The sequence below is a fragment of the Chaetodon trifascialis genome, chromosome 5 (assembly GCF_039877785.1).
Source record: "Chaetodon trifascialis isolate fChaTrf1 chromosome 5, fChaTrf1.hap1, whole genome shotgun sequence".
Lineage (NCBI taxonomy): Eukaryota > Metazoa > Chordata > Actinopteri > Chaetodontiformes > Chaetodontidae > Chaetodon > Chaetodon trifascialis.
In genome coordinates this window covers 19,567,599-19,588,730 of record NC_092060.1, presented here as the reverse complement: position 1 = coordinate 19,588,730, position 21,132 = coordinate 19,567,599, and the positions used below count along the sequence as shown (strand labels likewise).

Genomic DNA, 21,132 nt, shown 5'->3' with positions numbered 1-21,132 from the left:
TTTCTTTAACAAGAAGAATGCACGAATTTTGAAATGAGTATAGGTAGACTACTACATGATACCGTAACAGACCCAGAGGTAATGTTCCTGACGATATGGGTCTCTTTAAAAATCATTCATTGTCCTAAAATTAGGGGTTAGGTCAAAAAGACAGAAGAGGATTTTTGGTACGCCATCGTGGAGAGAAGCACGGTTTGAAATGAATATGCATGTTAGAAAAATATTATGGAAGAGGTGAATTAATTGAACATTATAAATTAAAACTAATAGAAAATGTTACATTTTTTTCTCAATTCTCAGTTTAACTCATTACCCACATAACAAACATATATCTTTTAGTGGATGTTTTTATCTAAAGTATCCCATGTCTGATGTGTGTAATGTGTTTCTGCTCACTCAGCACTCTGTTAACCCATTAAGTCATTATTGTGTAATACCAGAAACCATCCTTTAAAAACATATCCTAAACATAAACATAAATAACCTACTTATGTGCATCTTTATTTACAAATGCAAGCCATGTATTGTTAGCCTATCATCACATAATGTTATCTGTTAAAAATTCAAATAATTAACCATTATTAACTGTCAGTTTAAACAATTTTCTCCTTAACTAAATTACATATAACTGAGTGGAATGTGTACTGTTCTTGTTTATCTGACAGCCTGTCTATACAGCAGCCTTATGAGACTCACAGTGTTCCACTTTTGTTAAGTGTCCTCATGATCATTCAATTTTGTGGTAATTCACTCTGGAAAATGTGGTTTTCAGCAAGTATTTCATTAAATGCTCAGAAACCTGACGGTGACCCTTGACTTATTGGTTAATCAATTTGCCCTCTTTTTTTTCATATTTCATGACTGATATATTCATGATTTTCATAACTTTTCCACGAAAAGTGATTTGTATGAACAAGACTCTGTATTAGAGCCAGCAATAGGCCTCTCACCAATCACCTCTGGTCTGCTTACACTAGTTTGAATCATCCCTGAAGAATAAATGTTATTGCAACAGGAATTTATTACATATGCAAACCCATATGTCATGTTCCCTTTATGTAATTCGCCTGCTGTATTGTGCATTCGTGGGTGTTGACATATTTTTTGTGTGGTAGCTTCACTGGTTTATCAGTAGGATGGGGGCTGGTAGATGGATGCCAATGTCTGTCCCCACAGAAAAGAATGTCACCCCTGCTCCACCCTACATTCCTCTCTTTGGCATTTGATACAGACCCCTCTGGGGCAATTAAAAAGACTTACAGTGCAGTTTGGAATGATAAATTCTCTCTATTGCTTGCTGGTTAATAGTTGTTAATCCTTAATAATAATAATAATAATAATAATAATAATAATAATAATAATAATAATAATAATATAAAATAATCCTTAATAATCCATAATTTTTTAAGTAAGGTGCCTGTGCTACGACATAGGGATAAAAAAAAAAATAAAAAAAAAAAAATACCCAGCCACACTTTCCACCACAGTGTCGCCAGGCGGGAAATGTCTGCTGATTAGCGCCATTGATCAAACCCTTCATCAGCGAGATCATGCAGGTGATCAGTCTGCTGCTGCAGGGGATTAAATCATGATAGAAAGAGGCCAGATGACGAGCACAGACGTCAGGCCGCCGCGGTACGTCACTACTGGCGGAATTTGTAGTACCGATGATCGTTTGTGTGGTAAGATGTATCACTCTGCTCTCAGTCTAAAAGAAAAAAACGAGTTGTCCTTTCGACACTTAAAGCTTTCAAATAATGAGCAGAGGCGTCAGCTGGATTTATCTTTTTTTTAGTTGGTAGGATGTCTTAAAAACCTTAAAAAGAGACCTTAGCCATTATTATGGTTCTGATCCAGTAGAATTTATTTTGGCTCGTGATTAATTTGAGACATAGAAACACAATTATCTTCCTTGACACTCCTAGAAATATTTTATTACACGCTGATGTCTTTTCCTATTTTATACAGAAATCTCGTTATGTAACTACTGCCGATAATACAACTTGTTATTTTGACAATAATGGCGGCGATTCGTCTTCCTGTCTTTGTGGTACGCGGACTTTGCGGCAGAGTGAGACGTCTGTGCCTCCTCCTCCTCTGTGTCACCACGGGGAGTGAAGACCCGGGCCCCGCCCTGCCTTCTTTAAATACCCACCACCACGGAGAACCGTTACAAGAGAGATAAACGGGGATGTGTTGATATTACTCGCCATTTTGTCTGCATTGTTTCGTGTTTTGTGTTTTGTTTGATTTCAAACATGGAGCTGGACCGGCGGTTGTTGCTCGCTCACTGTGCAGCTCACGCGCTGTCCATGGTGATGGGCTTGGTGGTGGTCGTCCCCATGGCTCTCAACGGCTCCGCTTTCAAAGGCCGCTGCGCACTCTTCTCCACCGGCTACTGGAGGACAGAGAACCGGGTCGAGCTGACGGGGCAGCCGGGAGACATCTCTCACCTGGTGGTCCAGCAGTGGGGTCCACCGGCGGCCTGCCAGTTCGCCACGTTTGTCGGTATTTTCACGGTGCTGTACGGGGCAGCGCAGGGCTGGAGGAGCCTCTTCTATCTGCACGGACGGCATGATGAGTGAGTCCATGACTCACACAATTCACTACTGACCTGACATTGTGGGTTCAGCCTCCCAGCAGTTTATACGTGAAACTAGCTGCAGTATTAAAGTGCATATTACTACATCAGTAATTATAACCCAGTAATATAATGTATATTATTCTGACATGGGTCATTCTGCATAATCGGTGCTTTTTCTTGTGGTACTTTTAGCATATTATGATGCTAATAATTATGTACTTATAATTATGTACTTTTACTGGAATAAGACTTTGAATGAAGGACTTAACTCATAACATCATATTTTTACACTATAGTACTTCTATTTTTACCTTACTTTTACTTTAGGACTACTACTAGTAATACATTTGACTTACTGTAACAGTGCCTTTCATCATAAAATATTAACAATTCAATCATATCATATAGTGTACTGTATTGTATTGGTAGGTGATGAGGTATAAAGTACAATTTCAAATATATTTTAGAGACTGGAAATAATTTTCTTTGCTGTAATAACAGCACGTCAGCAGGTACATAGATGTATGTGCATCTCTATACATTATTAATATGTCTATAGGTTTGTCTTACATAGTCAAGATGTTTTTATCTAAAGCACCGCTTGTCTCATGTGTGTAACGTGTGTTTCCGCTCACTCAGCACCTTGTTCTCGTCCTTCCTGACGGTGGTGTTGAGTGTGTGCGTGCTCTTCCTGTCTGGAGGGGCCAGTGTCATCCTGTCTCTGGGACTGGGCTCCTGGTGCGACACCGTGACTGATAACAACTCTCGGCCGTACAGGTACGCTGTGCGATGACGAACCTTTATGGCGTCATGGTGGACGGTTGTGTATGTGGATGTTATGTGTTGATTTCTTAGTCAAGAGTCCCTCTAAAAGTGGACCCCTGGGGGAGTCTCCTGTCCTGAACACTGTCACTACAAATAAAAACAGTACAAGTTCAGTTTTCAATGATGGCATGTCAGTTGTGGTATAATCCACCAAATTAAAATACCTGATCTGATCTCCAAATGCATAATCCATCCACAGATTGAAAAGGGATTGGTGCCTTGGTATAAACAGTATGGAAACATTTCTTATCTTTAAAACGTGACAGCAGACAGATGGGAAAATGTGTTTCTCACCCCGGCATGTTTATGTGTGTTTGTGTTCAGCTGTGCAGAGTCTCAGTCTGTCCCTCTTTACCTGGACGTGGACACCTCGTCCTTCTACACAGAGCTCAGCCTGGCACAGGTAAGAGCGCTCAGACGTGAACACTCGCAACATGTTTCATGAAGACTTATTAATATTTTAGGTGCCCAGACCTGTAAAAACATCTGGCAGGTTAATTCCTACAGAAGGACGGATTGAAGCCTTTTTTATCTTATTTTGCAGTAATAATTAGAAGGCACGGTGATGTGTCTTTTCACTCACACACAGTTTTTGGCTGCAGAGAGCACATTAACCACAGAACAGACAGACAAGCTTTTCATTTTAGCTGTTATTGAATTTCCTCTAATTAGCTGCAGCTGATCTGATCTGGCCTGACAGGCAGACTGAATTTGTTTATTCAGCCGGACGGTGTTTTACCTGGAAGACGATTTTGGTGCCACAGAAAGTCAGCAGCAACGTTTCCTTCCCACAGTCATTTTGTTCTTCGACATGGAAGCTGTTGCCAGGAAAATTAACTCTGTTTTTTCAATCAAACAAATATATATGAGTCTGCACACTCGCACACATACACACTGATGTTTTCATTATGTAAGCGTGACTATAAGCTTAATTAATCACGCCCCGTGTCCTCAGGCGTCTCTGTGGTGTGTGACAGCTCTGTGGCTCGCTCAGTCCATCCTGGCCTTCCTGCGACTCTACCACTCCCACAGCCAGAACATCAGCGGGCCGTGTCGTCCTCGAGAGAAGGAGCTGCTGCTGGGACACAGTCCCTCTGACAGTGGCTCGCCCTCCCCTCCCCCAGCGACACCCACCCTCTTGGTCTAAGGGATGTGTGGCGTAGTGATTTAAGATGATACACTTAACTCTACACGTAGTTTCAAACCTAATTTGTCTCACTCTACAGTTCTTATGTAAGTATGGTTTAAGACATGTTTTTATTTTGATACTATTAATAGTTCATCGTCTTATATAATAGAGCCGGACCAATGAAAAATGTTTATGTCATCTGATGAATTAACACGAAATTTCAGCATATAAATGCCAAAGATATTTTTCAGGTCATTTAGTGTCAACAGTGTCTCCACTATGTGGTTCTGACAAGATCATTTTCACACTGAAAAACCTGAAATAAGTCACAATTCTTTAAGAACCAACGAATCTGGTTGTTATCCCTTCACAGTAAAAAGTATTTGCCAATACAACATTATCAGATTTTTCAACTCTCAAATATTGGTATCCAGTATCGGTCAGGCTGTATTATATAATGATATGATGTTTGAGCAGGGCCAGCATCACTGTCACCTGTCATCTCACAGTGACACCATCACTTAACCCTGGCTTGTGCCTCTTATGTACTTATTACATTTACACAGAACTAAGCATCTATTTTTCTGAATGATAAATACCGATTCATCTAAAACAAACAAACAAACAAAAAAAACAGTTTACAAAATCCTCAAAGACACAATTTCTTATGGAGATGGCTGGAAAGTATGCAGCATTCACGTCAGCCTCTGAGTGGTAATTCTGAGGTGGATATATTGTGCAATGACGGTGACGATAAAAAGAACTACAGGTTTTACTACAAGTTGTGTATGAATCATAAAATGACAGCGCTGTAGACATATAATTGATTATAAAGCTTTTTAATTTCAGTGTATGGACATACAAATTCAGGAAGGACATTTGTCATTTCCAGCTACAGTTTTTGTTTGGATCAGGAGATCAAGATCTTGATCAAACTTAGAAAACTCTTTTTTTAAATCATGCAGACTGACTATTACCAAGTGTTGTTAAATGAGCGATTGGGTTTTAAAAAGCTCTGCAGGGGTTCATTTTTCAGAAAAAAACTAAGTGGGACTAACCTCAACTCTGCCTTTGGACAAAAGGGATTTTACAGAAGACAAAAGGAAACAGTTTCAGAGGAAGTATTCAGTGATCTAATAACCACAGTGTTATTCAGGAGCTGTTGCAAAGACTATTCATTTGGCCCCAGAGGGTGTTCTTCCTCCAGCCTGTGTTGAATATATTTAGCATGCATGGTTGTTTACATTTCAGATGGAGTCTGACATTTTGCACAGTCTGTCCTCATCAGGGAGAAAACATGTTTGCTGACTGTTCTGAGCGTAATATTCAGATGTAGCACTGAGGTGCTTTTATTGTGAAGCATGTGGTGAGAGTGCGACTGAGCCACCATGTACGACAAACAGGCTCACTGTGTGAGCATGACCTGAATGTTCTGTTGTGTAACGGAAAAAAATCGTTGCTGACCTTCTCTCTTCTTTTGACGATCGTTGTTATGATGCTGTTTGTGCGGATACGGCCACTCGGGCGTTAATGAAGCAGTCAGATCCTCTCAGATGACACTTGTAGAGTCTGTAGAGTGTAATCAGAAGGTAAATCTTCAAGGATCTGCGATAGTTTTCATGTGGAGGGAGATTTGTGCGGAGCCCAGCAGAGTCAGTGAAGAGGAGTTGAGTTGATGATTCAGAGTTGCTTCTGCGATTCTCCCCTGTTATCATTGACTCAAGTGGTTGTAATGAAACACAGACAGCGGATAAATACATCTGAAGTAAAGAGAGATGAGACAGTCACGTCAATGAATTGTAATATGTGAAATGTTTTTGTATTATAGCTGATCATGGTCTTGCTTTTTACCTCTTATACTTGTTTGTGCTCTTTCGCATTCATGTTTTTTGCATTTGTCTTGTTTGTTGAATAAAAAGCTTTCCATTCTGAAAGAGTCATAGTCTCAAAATATAGAAACTAAAAATGTACATCCATATACATCAGTACTGGCTTAACTTCAAGTTAAGGATTCATTTCCACTACAGGCAGGCGGTGACATGCTTTATTTTTCTTGCCTTTAAAAAGGGAACATGACTGACACATTAAAACACAACAAAATCAGATCAAAATAAACAGATCAGATTGGGTCAATATTATATGTAATGTAATGGGTGATATGTAAGTTCATACATAATGAGAGCAGGTTTGCTGTATGGGAAGGATTACTTTCCTAATGCTCCCAGAAAAACTGATACATGTATTATTAAACGGAAGTATTAGATGGATAAAGCCTAAAAAATATGGATCATCTATGCGTCAACACCAGATGTAGTACCATTTTTAGCCGTTTGGTGGCAGTGAAGACACCCGCTGGTGTCTAATCTGCCAAAATATATGAGGAAGAAGGAGTAAAGAGCCAATCACAAAGCAGGGCACCATATTGAACCGATGTTTTGATCCGAAGTGCTTCTCTTTTCCAACAGTTTACTTTGGGTCTGTTTTTACTCTAGAAGCCACAACTTGAAAAAGAAGAATTTATACTCACGCGGCGACAATGAAGCTAACGGACATCAAAAAGTTAAAAGTGCCCGAGCTGCGGTCCAGACTTAAAGAACTCGGGCTGGACATCAAGGGACTGAAGGCTGAGCTGGTAGGCAGGCTGTGGTCTGCTTTAGAGGCAGGACAAAGTGGAGTAGACGGCGAGGAAGAGCCAGAACTACAAAATGACACCTCACGGACACCTGCGGCACCGACGGAGACCGTGGACGCCCGCACTCAGTCCTCATCACCACCGACAGAAGCTGGTGTTACTGCGCGCAGTGAACTAGACCGCACGAGAGCTTTGACAGACTCCGCCACACAGACAGAGACCGACACTGGTCTGCCAGCACCACAGAGAGGCCCTGAGCTTATTCCAGAGAGGGTACCAGAGTACCAAGCTGAGCAGGGACATGCAGAGGGTCCCCGCGAGGACAGGAGAGCTCAGTCATCAGAGGACATGGCCAGAGGCAGAGCTTTCTACGAGTTCAAAGAGGAGATACGATACAAGAGGTAATGCAAGATAGACTGTACAATAAACTTACTTGTTTATTGTGCATCTCCACCATTTGCAAAACAGAAGCAAATAGAAAAGGTCTGATAAAAAGTTAGATTTTAAAAATCTCTTAAGGAACTTTTATAATGTGGGATCCAATGAAAAAGGCTGTTATAAAGCAGCGTGCCTTTCTGTCTTTTCTCAACCAGAGCCAAATCACCACAACCTGCAGTGAACAGGGAGGAGGCACAAGAGGAAGATGAAGTCAGATTAAATCCATGTAAGTCTGCAGACAACGCTTTCTTGTGCATAGACATGAAAGGACCCTGATTTAGTTCCTATTTTAAACTAAGATTAACTAATTTTGTCAATAAAATAGTCCCAAGAGTCATATGTGAGGTCATTAGAGCAGCATAGAGGCAATCCCTGACCTTCCTCGTTGTTAACACAGATGACAGTCACCTCCACTTTGAGGTGGGTCCTGACTGTGGATGTGGTCAGCCGCGGTTCTGGGCTCGATGCCCCTCCCTGTGGTCAGGCTGCAGGCTCACCCACGGGGTGCTGCAGGGCAGGGTGGGCTTTGAGGTGAGGCTGGAGAGGAAGTTGACAACACAGCTGAAGGAACAAGAAGACAGGGATCCTTACGGCCTGAGAGTGGGCTGGTCGACGGCCGACGCCTCTCTGCTGCTGGGTAAGGATAACGTTCATTATTAGGCTCACTTCACCTTTTTGACCCAGGACAGTTTATTTGACCATCTGTCTTCTGCCTGTCTCATGTCAGGTGAAGACGAATTCTCTTTTGCTTATGATGGCCGTGGTAAAAAAGTGTCAGGTGGGATGGAGGAAGAGTTTGGAGAACCTTTCTCAGAGGGGGACATCATTGGCTGTTACGCTGTGAGAAACACTTTTCTATTGACATCCTCCTCTGCTCACGCTCTTTGAAACTTTAATGTCTTGTTGCTCTCTAGTCAGATAGAGTTGAGGACATTTCTTATTTTAATCCCAGTCGTGTGTTTGTGTGACAGTCTTTCTCCACAGACGCTGCCATTGAGCTCTCATTCCAGAAGAACGGCCGTTTCATGGGTGTGGCCTTTTCCCTGGACGCCTCTGTGCTGCCGGGTTGTCCTCTGTTCCCTCATGTCCTCTGTAAGAGCTGTTCAGTCAGATTCCAGCTGGACCCCACAGCTCCTCCATGGTACCCCGGCCCTCCAGGCTTTACATCGCTGGCAGCTCTTTCTGCAGGCCAGAGGGTTCGTTCTACATCAGCGCCATCCTCCAGAGCACAGTGTGAGGTGAGAGAGTGTCGCTCAGAGTATTTAAAAGTGAATAATGGAAAGGCTGCATGCAGAATTAAGATGATCACAAGGCAGTTTTATGCTTCCTTGTGATGGCCTTTGACATTTGAGAAACACATGAATGTGTAGACTTGGCTCAATGGTCTGACAGAAATTCACACTGGCTTTAGAAATTCCCAGTTGCTTTTGAATGAATTGCTTTGAACTCAATGCTAAGGTCACACTGACAACATGGACACTACAAAGAAGTGTTTTTGTTCCAGACTTCCGGTACGTTAATTAACATAAATATCTCTATATACCTCATGCTAACGTGGCTAAAAAGAACAACTAATTGTTATTTTCAGACTGAGTATAAGAAGTCATTACAAGTTATGTTTGAACCTCTCTCCCCCTCCCTCCAGGTGTTGTTGATGGTTGGTCTTCCTGGTTCGGGGAAGAGCCACTGGGCCAGGACTCACATGAAGCAGCATCCAGACAAACAGTACAGACTGCTGGGCACAGAGGAGCTGCTCGCCTGTATGATTGTCAGTCCAACCTCCAGTCTTCACTCTCATGTTTTATATCATATGTACATAAATACATTTAAAGATGATGTTCAGTTTCTGACCTACTGATCCACCAATGTTCAACGTGTGCGTGCGTGTGTGTGTGTTCAGAGTGGTGGACAGAAGGACAGCAGGCTGCAGCAGGCCTCTCAGTGTCTGACTGATTTGATCAAGACGGCTGCTCAGACTCCCGCCAACTATATCCTCGACCAGGTAACTCTTCACATATAGCATATAGCACATATTGTGAAACTTATGTAAAGTGTTATCACTTTGCTTATTGTCACAGGTTTACGTGGGACAGAATTTCAACTATAGTCCCAGATTAATGTCAAAATTATTCTAGTTACACTGACACATGCTTGGAGGTATCAGTACTTGGACACTGTCTTCCACCTCCTCTGTTCTGTTACCGTATTCTGCTTGCCATCTCTCTGTCGTCCAGTGCAACATCCTCTTCTCTGCACGGCGTTACAAGCTGCAGCTGTTTACGGGCTTCAGGCGGCGAGTGGTGGTCGTCTTTCCCTCAGCAGATGAGTGGAAAAGACGACTGTTCCAGCATCAGGCGAGTGACGGGGAGCAGATCCCTGAGACCGCCCTCCTCAAGCTCCAAGGTCTGACTTATATCTCAGGGACTAATAAAAGGATGCTTCAGTCCTTTATTAGGCACACACAACTGAAACCTTCCTCCTCTTCTGCAGTGAGCTGCAGTCTTCCCGAGCAGCAGAGTGACCTACTGGAGGAGCTGCAGTATGTCGAGCTGCCTCAGGAACAGGCACAAACGCTCCTTCAGGAGTATAAAGATGAGGCCCGCAGACTGCTGCCCCCCGTCCCCAAACAGGACAAGAAGAAACCCAGACTTCACAAGAAAAGACCCCATCCTCACGGTCCTCCACCCTCACGCAGGATGCAGTGGACTGCACTTAATGGTCAGTGTGAGAAATGAAGGGCTGTTTTGAAAGAGTTGATATTTTCAGACTTTAGTTGATTTTATTTATTATCTCTGCAGGGTGGACTGACGCGAGACTCAACATGCAGTCATGGAGGCAGCAGCAGCCAAGATATGTGAGTGTTGTGAAATCAAGCTGAAACTGCTGCATCTCTTTGTTATCTTCTGTGTTTTGTAGAAATCACCTCGATGCCACTGCAGGTCGAATCTGAGGTTGAACTTGTACCAGCTGTAGACGTGATAAAAGGAGGTGTTTCACAGAGTAAAAGAATCTGATTTTGTGTTATTTACTTTTCAGTGGAGCGTGGCTTATCAGGACCAGGGCTACTACTACAGAGACTTTGGTGACAGCGGTTATGAAGGTCACTGGTGAAGAAACCTGGAGCAACAAGAAACAGAAGCCGCTGACTGTGTTTACAAGGACAGTCATTTTACTGATGACATTTAATTTGGGAAAAAAGAGCTGACCACGACAGGAAGTCACATTACTCAGAGAACTACACACCACAGTATGTTGCACTCGCTGCTTTGGCCAATCAGAGATAATCAGTGTTGTAGTATTTAATCATTTTAACAATGAAAACCAGGTCACTTTTTAGCATTTTTATTCAAAATACTTTTTGAAACATATCATTTTACTGTACAAGGTACAAATGGTAAAAAATATACAGTATTTTTGCACAGTTGTATTACCAGTATTGGTCAGAGGGCTTAAAGTCAAAGAGCAATAACTCCCTGAACTTTTTAAATGTTTCTTTTGTGTGTACATTTGATCATCTGGACGCCTCCTCTGATGCCATCAGCTGAGTTTCCTGTCGCCTGCTGTGGCCTTGCTCTCCGTCAGGCTTCACTGTCTGATAAAGTAGCACAGCTCCTTTAGCTGAAGGACACAGCTCCGTCCACAGAGGGCTGCTTCTGTCCAGCTGCAACACCTCCTACAAGGAGGGACAACAAATGCAGTCTTAACAGTATTTCACAAATTTTGGTGCTTTTACATGTTGATTAGTCGTGATTGTTACGTACTGCACTTTCCTCCTAATGCAGCTGCCAAAACAAGAAAGCTCTGGAGTTACTAAGCACACAATTATAAATCTCCAGTTATACACAACTCACTGTTTTGCTGAGGAAGACGATATCTGTGGACTCGTGGGCCTCTGCTCCTCCTTTCCAGTACAGCTCTCTGACTTCATCAGATGTCAGTGAGCAGCTGAGGACACAAAGAGATAACTGACTACGTTACATCTTTATGAGGCAGTTTGGAGCAAACCTCCGTCATATCTCTAATAACAAAAGCCAAAACATCTTGGAAAAGATGTCATTATCTCAGATCACAGCAAATACACCTGGTGTTGGCCCCCGGTGGACCCATTTTTAATATTGGTTTTTATTATCTCCAACTTCTGCTGCCCAGGTCTCTCTTGTAAAGTTAACATACCTGGTTAAATAAAGATTTTATATATATATTTCTGTAAGACAATGAAGAAATGAGCACCTGACATAGAACTCAGCACTTGGTCTGCCAGCGCTGGTGTGATTCAGTGCGACGCCCATCAGGACAGGATCTCCCAGAGAGCTCAGAGGAATATTCACCTGTGGATGGACAGACGGGAGGCAGGATGACCGATAAGAGAGATTAAATTAAAAGAATTTCTAAAGTGGAGATTACGGATTTTGGACTGGTTCTCTATTGTTGCTAAAAAGCGGAACTCTGACTAATGATCACCAGGATGAACTAAATTATGAAAAAGCTTTCTGATTACTCTGAAACAGGTTTCAATCAAGTACACATGGAAGTTTAAGTGCCATCACCAGAGATCATGCAGTTATTCTCAGTTGATTTATTGATCTTTAAAGGAGTCTTACGCACAGATTTCTTAGTTTATCACTGAAAGACAAACAGTCTGACCTTTAACCTTTAAAACTAGTTCTGAAACAATTAAGACAAAATGAATCATCTAATTCATTTATTAACAAGATAAAAGTAAAAATATTTGGTTCCAGCTTCCCAAATGTGAAAATTTGATGGTTCTCTTTGTCTCAAAATCTGGGTTTTGGACAGTCGGACAAAAAAAGTGATTTGAAGACGACTCTGAACCTTCATTTGACATTTTTAACTGTTCTCACACATTTTATAGGCTAAATGACCAGTTACAATTATCCTACAATTAATTTCAGTATGGGAGAGAAAAGGAGGAACTTGGGTTCATTTATTTACCAACAGATCATAAGGAAATAAAAGGAGAACATACATTTCTGCATTTTATGCCAACATGGAAACGCAGCTTTTGTTTTCATTAGGTTTTATTAAGTCACTAAACGCGTCAGTTTAGCAGAGGAACCAACCTCGTCTCTGATCTCAGCGCACACAGACGAGAACAGCTCTGAGACGACGAGCCTCTGCTGCATCATGTCCACAGTGATCTGCTCCTCACGCACCGCCCGGCCCAGACGCTCACACACCACCTGAGGAGGGCAGCGATGGTATAAAACAGCACAGCGAGCATATTGGTGACACTTCATTCACTTCGTTTCTCCTCACCTTGGGCTCTGGATGACCGCCGGGGATGTCCAGGAGCCCCCCTGCCTCTGCCACCCTCTGGCTCCTCCTGATCAACACCACCTGACCGTCATCTGTGCACAAGACGGCGCCCACACCCAGGGGCTGAGCCAGCAGCGCCAGAGCATCACCGAACTCCACCTCTCCCAGCTGACGGAGCTCTGCCACTCGACACGACCAGTTTGTTCCCAAGTAGTCCTTGTAGCAAGTCAGGCCTAGTCTCAGAGTGAGGAGCGGCCCAGTCTCTCGATCATCTGTGTTTTCTGTATCTCCTTCCTGATTCACAGGCGTGTTTCCTCTGTCCAGACCGTTCTGAGCAGTGTTGTGCTGCGAATCGCAGGGACACGGGTTCTCCTCCATACTTTTCCCGCCGTTTAATTCCCCTTCCTGATCCTCTGCAAGGTCTGAGACGGTGACGTGGGGCAAAAGAGTGCAGGGTGGGTTTTTAGGAGAAACGGAGGAGGAGGAGACACTCGCAGGAGAAGCCAAACAGAAGGAGTGCAGTCTGAATTTGGACCCGTTGAAAAGCCACGGCTCTTTGGACACCCGCTCGGTCCACACCTCCTCTATTTGACGCTCCAGAGTCCGATCAGTCTGCCTGTTAAATCTGAGAAGGAGAGGACTTCAAAAAACTTTTCAAGTTACTACATTGACATTTTTCCCATTGTAAAAGTACTGCATTAAAGGATGAGGCAGGTGTTATTCTATATATTCTGACATTTATTCATGTACTGTACATCACACACAGTGTCAATGGTGATCAAAGGGACTTTTTTCAACACCTCGGGCGAGTTAGACCACAAGATAACCCAGTATCTGTGTTTGAGCCACTGTGCTGCTCAGCAGAAAAGACTTTTAAGTAGATAACTATGGTTTGAACCCATTTTAGAGGTCTGATTTATGTTCCTACCTTTCAGAGAGCTCCACTTGCACTTGAGACTCCAGCAGCCCCCTCCAGGCTGCACAGTGCAGCAGCACAGACACCTCGGAGTCCATCATGTCTCACTGTGTCTTATCATTTGAGTCTTTCTCTTCGCTCACACTGTTGCAATCCAGCAATCCTTGCATGAAAATACCTATGCCAGGTGTTTCAGCCGTTCTGTTAAGGAAACAACGTGCACAGGAAAGAAACAGAAGCCGTAAATGTGTTGGAAAGAGCCAAATCTAAACTTTTTTAAATGCAGCAAGTAACTGTGTCCACGTCAGGAAGTATGCTTCCTCTGACTTCCCCCTTCATTGCTCAAACACAAACAGACACGCCAACAACACACACATTCAGAGTGTGTTTATATCGAGCCAGCCAGTCACTGCAAACGTGTCAAAACCTGCCGACACTGCGCTTCACATTGGCGAGCATTTTGTTTGCAGTCATCTAAACTCCTGAATTTAATTACAGGTGTTTAGTTAAGCTCAATAAATATCTGGTCAAGGTAAGAGTTAAAGCAAAGCAAACATAAACCACATATGTCCACATTTACCAGTTTTCACAAACAATCACATTTTTAAGCCTTTTTATGCGCACAAACGGACTTCTGAAGGACTCACACAGGTCTTTGCACTTGATCGACCTGATCACACAACTGCTTCTGGTGTGTTCAAAATGTACTTGGTTCACATCAATCCCCTGTCCCCTTTGTTTCTCATTTATAACAGCATGACAGCGTACACCTTTATCACAGTAACTGGCACATGAAGCTTGGTAACATCATGAAATTACCAGCATAAATCAAAGCAAACGCCGAATCAGAAGAAGTGAAAACACCTGTGTGAGTGTGCGTCTGTATCAGTGTTGGTATCTGGACTCTGGCCTCAGAAATAATCTGGCCATCACAGTTCAGAAGTGATGAAGGTGTAAATTGAGAGTGAACACTCGTACAGATGGCAGGAAGCTGCTGTTCTCTGTGAGCTGAATCTGGCAAGACAAATATGCTTTTGGCCACGCCCCGTGTTGTGACGTCAAAGCAGGTGTTTTTCCCTCGACAGGTGAAAATCACCTGCAGTGACATTACCAGCTGGGGCTGTGGCCAGAAGAGCAGCATGTGGAAAGTGCAACTGTTCATTTTACCTTCAAGAAAACCCTGAATAGATCATAAAGCTGTGTGAAAATTGATATAATGCTGATACAAACTGATACAGGAGCCGAAATGAGGCAAAATCCATGTGAGTTTCACTTCTTGATGACAGTTTTTTTTTTTTTTTGTCCCATAGATCCCACAGATTTGGCTTTGCTAACGCTATTTGTTAGAAAAACTCGAGTTAGCTTCAGTGCTGTAAACTGTTCCGACTTGAACAGGTCAAACTAACTGACAACTTCAGCTTCAGTTCATCCTGCATCTGAACACAGGCAGAGGAACCGTGAACTAACGCAAAACACAGATTAAAAACGATAACACCAGTATCTTGTAACGTGTAGCATTACTACAGTAGCTTGTACAACTATGCGATGTGTTAAATTCGGGCTCAAACGGCGTAGTTTTGTCTTACCTTCCTTTGCCAAAACGTATACAACACAGCAGAGTGTAGCGTCTTCCTCTTTATTTGACAGATGGCAAATGTGTTCATTATCACCACCCATCGGAGAGACTCCGAACTGCAGGGAGATCTGTCATCGTTAGAATACTGACATACAGTTGCGCAAAATTTCAATAATTGCGCATATTTACAAACTGTGCATGTGACATGTTGAATTCAAGATATACTGACAGTGTTTAGGACATGATATAAATCCTGGATTTCACCTCTGTGGGTGAACATGGCAACAACAGGGTTAGAATCCTGGGGAAACAAGCACGTGAATCGGCGTGTTTGTGATGTGTTAAGATGCCTAATATCAACGACAACTTCCGGTCAAACCAAACCAAAAGAAATACTATCTAAATATTATCTTGCCAAATGAAGTGCAGTTATTGTTTATTCATATACAGAATTTAGGCATATTTTGTGCACAATAGCCCTTGGCAAAATAAGTCAGATGACTTAGATGCCATAATTATATTTTTAGAATTCATTGTGTTGTATTTGTTTGTTTTAATCAAACGGCAGTGGCACGACCTCGCCCTACAGTCGATATGAACCATGGTCGTTCAAATACCGTGTAGTAGTGAAAGAAAACGGAAATGGCGTTTTATTTTGAAGAGAAACATCTTCGTTTTCCGGTTTTAGTTTAGCTTACTTGACTCAGCTGACTTTATGTAATGGTCCACAGCACAGCTCATGTTATGAAACTGAGCTTTCCTGGTATGTCACATTTATTTGTTTGAGTGTTGGCTTTATGCGTGTTCAGTTTTGTACCATTGTTAAATATTTGTTCTTCCGCTTTGACAGAACGTCGCTAGCTAAATTAGATCATTATTACCTTATCAGGCAAACAGAGGCACAGAATGGCTGTCGGTCACTTAAAGCTAACATTGGCTAGCTTTAGCTGTGCTGCTCAGGTAGCAGAACACAGTGTTTCAATTGGAAACTCATAGGCACTCTCTGCTTTGTATTTGACAGTTTATTTCATATAATGAATGATGTGCAATCCCAGCATTTACTCTGTAGCTGGTGGTGTAGCTAATGAAAGTAACTCAACGTCAGTTTTAATTCAAAGTAGAATTAACTTCGATTGCACAGGGTCAACAAACCCCAATAACAAAGCTACACGATGTCAGCGTGAATGACAAGTTTGAGATCTCAGGACCAGCTGGTAGGGTTGGTTGGTTCGTGTTAAAATTCTCCTTTCAACGCATTTCACTCACCTCGTCCCCTGTTGTTGTCCTCAGTCAGGTCACGTGTCCACAGATGAGGGGACAGCTGCTGACACCATCAGTTTTAATGGAAACACACTGAAAGGTAAAGAAAGGAAAACTGACCAATAGCAATGTTTGTCACTTTCCCCACCAACTATATATATGTCTTTATTGAAACAAATTGTTTCAATGTGTTTTAAAGCTAAATGGTTTGGCTGACGTTGAACACAAATTATGTCATTGCAACACAAGTAGATTGATATACTCAGAGTGCAACATGAACATATTGATAATCTGTGAGGCTTTTGTCTGAATTCTTCCCACTTAGTCATGAGTGTTTTGGTTTCAAATGTCTCCCTGCTTCTCCTGCAACGTCCCTTTTTTTTGTACAGTTGCTGATGTTAATATCTGTCCTCTCTGCACAGGTCGTCTGTGTAGAACTTCAGAAATTAACCATCATGCAGTTGGAGGCTCAGCTGCGTCTTTGTCAGAGTTGTCTTTGGTGCTGCAAAAGTGGGCTGCGCCTGCTCTCCCAAAGCTACGCACACAGGTAGTGTGTGTGTGTTTGTGTATGTGTGTTGAATTTAGTGACTGAAAACAGCTTGGTGATTGTGTGCAGGTACTCAGCTTTGCACAGGTCTGAGTGTGTGTTTGATTTTGAGTCCTTTTTTTTCTCGCCACAGAAAAGCTGTGAACTACTACGATCTCCTGGGAGTCAAATCTGACGCCAGCTCAGCAGAAATTAAAAATGCCTTTTTTGACAAATCTAAGAAGGTAGGGTGCTCATTTTTTGACTAGCTGCACATACAAAGAAAATGTCTGGCCACACGAGGGCAGCCTTTCACAGCCTTGCTTCTACTTTATAACTGTTCCCACAGTGAGCTTCCTGACTGTTTGTTTTCATGTTGTGATTCCCAGTGTAAATAAGGATGTGCATGTGTATTTACCTTGTGGTTTTGACATAATTGAGGGGTGACACCACTTACCCTTTAGGGAAAAAAAGCATGAATGCGAGTACAGAACATACATATGCATGCATTTGTTTAACAGAGAAAGTACAACGCAGCATGTCGACATAAGCACATGCCTGTACCAGAACAGCTCTTGGTTCATTGGTTGGTTATGACTCATTACTGTAACCGACCCACTCATCATGCAGCTGCACCCGGACAGCAACCCAGCCGACCCAGCTCTGCACAGCCAGTTTGTGGAGCTGAACGAGGCCTACCGAGTGCTGAGCAAGGACCAGAGCAGGAAGGAGTATGACTTCAAAATCAGACGTCCATACAGTGGGGGCCAGGCCTTCAGCTCCAGTCACACCAGCTACAGAGCCAGGTGAAGATACACACAGTCAGTCAGTTTGTGCTTGTTAGATAGGTGACAATTTTCTGACTACTTTAGACTGGCCTCATTAATGCTTCAGTTCAGTTTATTTTTAACATTTGTACCATCTGTCCCACCTTTGTTTTTGATGTCGCCTATCATGATGCATCTTCAAATATTTCACCACCATCAGTAGGGACGCCCAGGAGAACACGCGTTACTGGGAGCAGTTTCGTCAGTCTCACACGCAGGACATGATGTCCGAGGACTGGCAGAGGAGGAGGAGGAAGAAGAGGAACTTCCAGCTGTTGGGCTACTGCATCATTGCCATGGTGCTCAGCATGGGAGCCCACGCAGTCTTCTTCAAGTGAGAAAAGGGCATTGTGTGTTTTTTTTTGTTTCGTTTGTCTTGATATTTGAACTCCATTTCATGCTTTCCTGTCGTGAGCTTGCTTCTGCAGTCCATCCGTCTTCTTTCCTGAATTCATGCTTTCTTTGCTCCACACTCACATCCAGATGAATGGGATTGTTTGTGGACATGTGTCTCTGCCATGTGTCCTGGCACGGCCTCATGGCTTGTGGCCTTGTATTTGTTTTCACACACTGACTCTGTGCCACTTGTGTTTGCGGAGATTCACTTCTTTGTGATCTGAAGGGCTTTTCTAACAGCTGCACAAACTCATAAATACAACTGAGCATACAGAGCGCCTGCTGAGCAACATGTTTTCAGGTTAAGCAAAGTTATTCTGTGAAGGGCGTCTTAACGCAAGTGTTTCTCCAACTCTTTCAGGATACTGGAACAGGTTCACAATGACTTCATGGACGAGAAAGATCGAGTCATCACAGAAATTTACAATGAATGTAAAGAGAGGGCCAGGTGAGTGCTTTAAATTAATTTGTCTTACTTCAGTTTGATGGCACCTCTGGCTGATAACAGGAAATCTGTGTGTTCGCTGATGTTTGAATGTGATGCTGGATCTGATGGTGTCTTCCGTGCTGTTTCACAGGGTCAATGGTTTTAAGAAACAGACTGAAATCCTGCGGCAGAAACATGCTGAGTTTCAGGAGAAACACAAAATCCCCAAAGATGGAATTGACGAGTAGGAGAGTCTCCAGCCGTGCTCAGTGGTGATGGAGTTTGAGCTGCCAGCGGGAGGAAGGCGGCAGAGTGACTGTGGTACAAGTTTTAGGATTTTTCAAGTCATCTTCATGACAAGGCTGAACTGTATATCACACCGTTGAAGCATTTGCAGTTGGTGTAATGTTTGAAGTGATGCAACAGTGAAAAGGATCCAGCTGCAATGTGCACACAAACCTCACAGAGCCACCATGAACACTGGTAAACTGCCTCGAGTGAACTCAAAGCAACATGTTATTCATTGTTCTCAGCCTCGTTTCTGTGTTAGTGGCGCACAGCATGCTGGGCTCACAGACAACAGTGATCTGAGTTGATCAAGTCAAGACGAGAAAGACTATTATCATGCCAATGTGTTTCCAGCAGAAAGAACCTGGCGTGATTGATTGCCATCATATTTTGGGTTATGCACAAGAGGGACAGTCTGTAATGTTCTCACACGTTTAATGAGCCTGTTCGTGGGAGGATGTTTGAAGAGGGTGCAGTATAATATGTGCAAAGTTAACATTTTCCAACGTAATGATTTTCCAAACAAAGACACTGTTCTGGATCTTAACTCATCATTGTTCCCTCTGCTGAGCTTGTGTGTTACTGTAGAAATGTAATGTCAGCATTTCTGGGTTGACATTTATTGTTAAATACTGTAATAATGTTGAGACAATGGAAATGCGTAAATTTAAAGGAAAGGTGGTTAAATTACAGAAGTTCCTCCAGAGAAAACCTATATCATATGGCCTCTCAGTTTTTAGGACTTTAGAGATTGTTCTCATCGTCTTTCACTGCCTTACCTCTTTGACTGAGGGGATGTGAAAGAGAAATGATTAAAAGATCAACTTTTCTCTCATCAATCATTACTTCCTCTTTGTTTCGCCTCTCATTCACATGCGCTTTGGTTTTGGTTTTGTAACACAGAACAGGCTACAGACGACAGCTTTTCAAAAATTCACATTCCTTGCTTATGGTTTTTCTTAAATACTGCGAATACAGTTAAATTTATTTTGTAAAAAACACACCCGTTAAAAGTTTATTAACCATTTTATTTGTATCTTTCTACAGTGAAATTTGTTTTACACTTACTGGCAGAGTTAGTAAGAAGCTTAGACATCCAGATGTAGTTTAATAAGCAACCGTACAGACAACTCAGTCTTGTTTTAATTAGATAATTATTTCTCTGTCCTATTTCAGAACTCAGAAGTTTATTTTCCATCGTCTCAGTGGTCAGACTTGAATTTAAGCTGCTCTTTTAAACTGTAATCTCATGTGGAGCCGCAGATGTGATTAAAAAACAGATTTTACAGATGCAGCACATAGCATGTTTATTTGTGCATTAACATTCACATGAACGTTATGAAACAGTTCCGAAGAACATCCTGGGCACAGAACGTCTGTTTACTGGTGACATCATGGAAAAGGGGCCAGGTTTCTAGGTTTGGCTTTTTTTTTTGTAAGATTACTTGCATAAGTACGAATTGAACTTTCATGTGAATTGTGTTTTAAGAGAAAGTATTGCCTTGTTTCTCTCTGCCTTCTTGTCACCCCCCCCCCCCCCCCCCCCCCCCCCCCGTCCAAAGACTTCAGCGGGAGATAACACATCCCTGCATAGCTTACAGACACCCTCACCCTCATGTGGCATGCAAGTGCCGTGTCATAACCCAAACAGACCATAATGACTGAGATGCTGGTGTCGGCATTCCTCCACACACACACACACACACACACACACACTGATGGAAGACAAGCCTTGTAAGAGAGGCCGCTGCAGTACTACACAGGAAAAACAGCTATGAAGAGTTTTAATTGACTTTTATCTCAGGTTTAATGAGCTGCAGAGGAAAAGTGTGTCAAGTCATGCACTGAAATAACTGTCTGTGCGTCTGACGTGTACTATCTGATGTATTACTTGGAAAACAATAGTGATACTGACGAACAAACTACAACAAACTGAATGACTTAAAATCTATCTTCATTTGAATTTTTAATTTTTAATTCTCAGTTTTTAATTCTTTATACATCTTATTTTCAGGGACAATTTCCAAACAC

At 42.4% G+C, this 21,132-nt stretch overlaps 4 protein-coding genes across 5 annotated transcripts; 3 read left to right on the top strand and 1 right to left on the bottom strand.

The window, feature by feature from the left end:
* The first annotated feature begins 2,136 nt into the window (after positions 1 to 2,136).
* LOC139331360 (transmembrane protein 179) lies at positions 2,137 to 6,472 on the top strand. Its single transcript, XM_070962801.1, has 4 exons — positions 2,137 to 2,581; positions 3,224 to 3,361; positions 3,734 to 3,812; positions 4,365 to 6,472. The coding sequence occupies exons 1-4, from the start codon at positions 2,259 to 2,261 to the stop codon at positions 4,554 to 4,556; spliced, it is 732 nt and encodes a 243-aa protein (XP_070818902.1). The 5' UTR covers positions 2,137 to 2,258; the 3' UTR covers positions 4,557 to 6,472.
* LOC139331358 (heterogeneous nuclear ribonucleoprotein U-like protein 2) lies at positions 6,466 to 11,083 on the top strand. The gene is made up of 11 exons (XM_070962799.1): positions 6,466 to 7,571; positions 7,764 to 7,834; positions 8,006 to 8,245; positions 8,336 to 8,448; positions 8,580 to 8,846; positions 9,254 to 9,376; positions 9,509 to 9,610; positions 9,843 to 10,011; positions 10,099 to 10,326; positions 10,407 to 10,462; positions 10,645 to 11,083. Exons 1-11 carry the CDS (start codon positions 7,075 to 7,077, stop codon positions 10,717 to 10,719), a joined length of 1,941 nt encoding a protein of 646 aa, XP_070818900.1. The 5' UTR covers positions 6,466 to 7,074; the 3' UTR covers positions 10,720 to 11,083.
* An 18-nt stretch (positions 11,084 to 11,101) lies between these two features.
* On the bottom strand, positions 11,102 to 15,462 carry nudt22 (nudix (nucleoside diphosphate linked moiety X)-type motif 22). Its single transcript, XM_070962800.1, has 7 exons — positions 15,388 to 15,462; positions 13,814 to 14,002; positions 12,886 to 13,510; positions 12,690 to 12,809; positions 11,839 to 11,936; positions 11,460 to 11,553; positions 11,102 to 11,281 (listed from the first exon to the last, which is right to left on the bottom strand). The coding sequence occupies exons 2-7, from the start codon at positions 13,900 to 13,902 to the stop codon at positions 11,120 to 11,122; spliced, it is 1,188 nt and encodes a 395-aa protein (XP_070818901.1). The 5' UTR covers positions 13,903 to 14,002; positions 15,388 to 15,462; the 3' UTR covers positions 11,102 to 11,119.
* A 603-nt stretch (positions 15,463 to 16,065) lies between these two features.
* dnajc4 (DnaJ (Hsp40) homolog, subfamily C, member 4) lies at positions 16,066 to 20,394 on the top strand. Of its 2 annotated transcripts, none has more exons than XM_070963367.1 (8): positions 16,066 to 16,140; positions 16,668 to 16,737; positions 17,060 to 17,184; positions 17,318 to 17,408; positions 17,794 to 17,969; positions 18,154 to 18,324; positions 18,748 to 18,834; positions 18,965 to 20,394. In XM_070963367.1, the coding sequence occupies exons 3-8, from the start codon at positions 17,093 to 17,095 to the stop codon at positions 19,059 to 19,061; spliced, it is 714 nt and encodes a 237-aa protein (XP_070819468.1). In that variant the 5' UTR covers positions 16,066 to 16,140; positions 16,668 to 16,737; positions 17,060 to 17,092; the 3' UTR covers positions 19,062 to 20,394. The 2 variants fall into 2 exon arrangements, with proteins under 2 accessions (XP_070819468.1, XP_070819467.1); XM_070963366.1 differs by having other exon boundaries at positions 18,151 to 18,324.
* Positions 20,395 to 21,132: the final 738 nt, after the last annotated feature.

Excerpts from the sequence above, each read along its gene's own strand:
- LOC139331358 (XM_070962799.1), top strand. The coding sequence starts at position 7,075 with ATGAAGCTAACGGACATCAAAAAGTTAAAAGTGCCCGAGCTGCGGTCC. Across the intron at positions 8,246-8,335 it reads CGACGCCTCTCTGCTGCTGG|GTGAAGACGAATTCTCTTTT; the intron begins GTAAGGATAACG and ends GTCTCATGTCAG. Across the intron at positions 8,847-9,253 it reads CCTCCAGAGCACAGTGTGAG|GTGTTGTTGATGGTTGGTCT; the intron begins GTGAGAGAGTGT and ends CCCTCCCTCCAG.
- dnajc4 (XM_070963366.1), top strand. The coding sequence starts at position 17,093 with ATGCAGTTGGAGGCTCAGCTGCGTCTTTGTCAGAGTTGTCTTTGGTGC. Across the intron at positions 17,185-17,317 it reads TCCCAAAGCTACGCACACAG|AAAAGCTGTGAACTACTACG; the intron begins GTAGTGTGTGTG and ends TTCTCGCCACAG. Across the intron at positions 17,970-18,150 it reads CACACCAGCTACAGAGCCAG|TAGGGACGCCCAGGAGAACA; the intron begins GTGAAGATACAC and ends CACCACCATCAG.
- LOC139331360 (XM_070962801.1), top strand. The coding sequence starts at position 2,259 with ATGGAGCTGGACCGGCGGTTGTTGCTCGCTCACTGTGCAGCTCACGCG. Across the intron at positions 2,582-3,223 it reads CTGCACGGACGGCATGATGA|CACCTTGTTCTCGTCCTTCC; the intron begins GTGAGTCCATGA and ends CCGCTCACTCAG. Across the intron at positions 3,813-4,364 it reads CAGAGCTCAGCCTGGCACAG|GCGTCTCTGTGGTGTGTGAC; the intron begins GTAAGAGCGCTC and ends CCGTGTCCTCAG.
- nudt22 (XM_070962800.1), bottom strand. The coding sequence starts at position 13,902 with ATGATGGACTCCGAGGTGTCTGTGCTGCTGCACTGTGCAGCCTGGAGG. Across the intron at positions 12,810-12,885 it reads GCGGTCATCCAGAGCCCAAG|GTGGTGTGTGAGCGTCTGGG; the intron begins GTGAGGAGAAAC and ends TGCCCTCCTCAG. Across the intron at positions 11,554-11,838 it reads AGTGCTGAGTTCTATGTCAG|CTGCTCACTGACATCTGATG; the intron begins GTGCTCATTTCT and ends TTGTGTCCTCAG.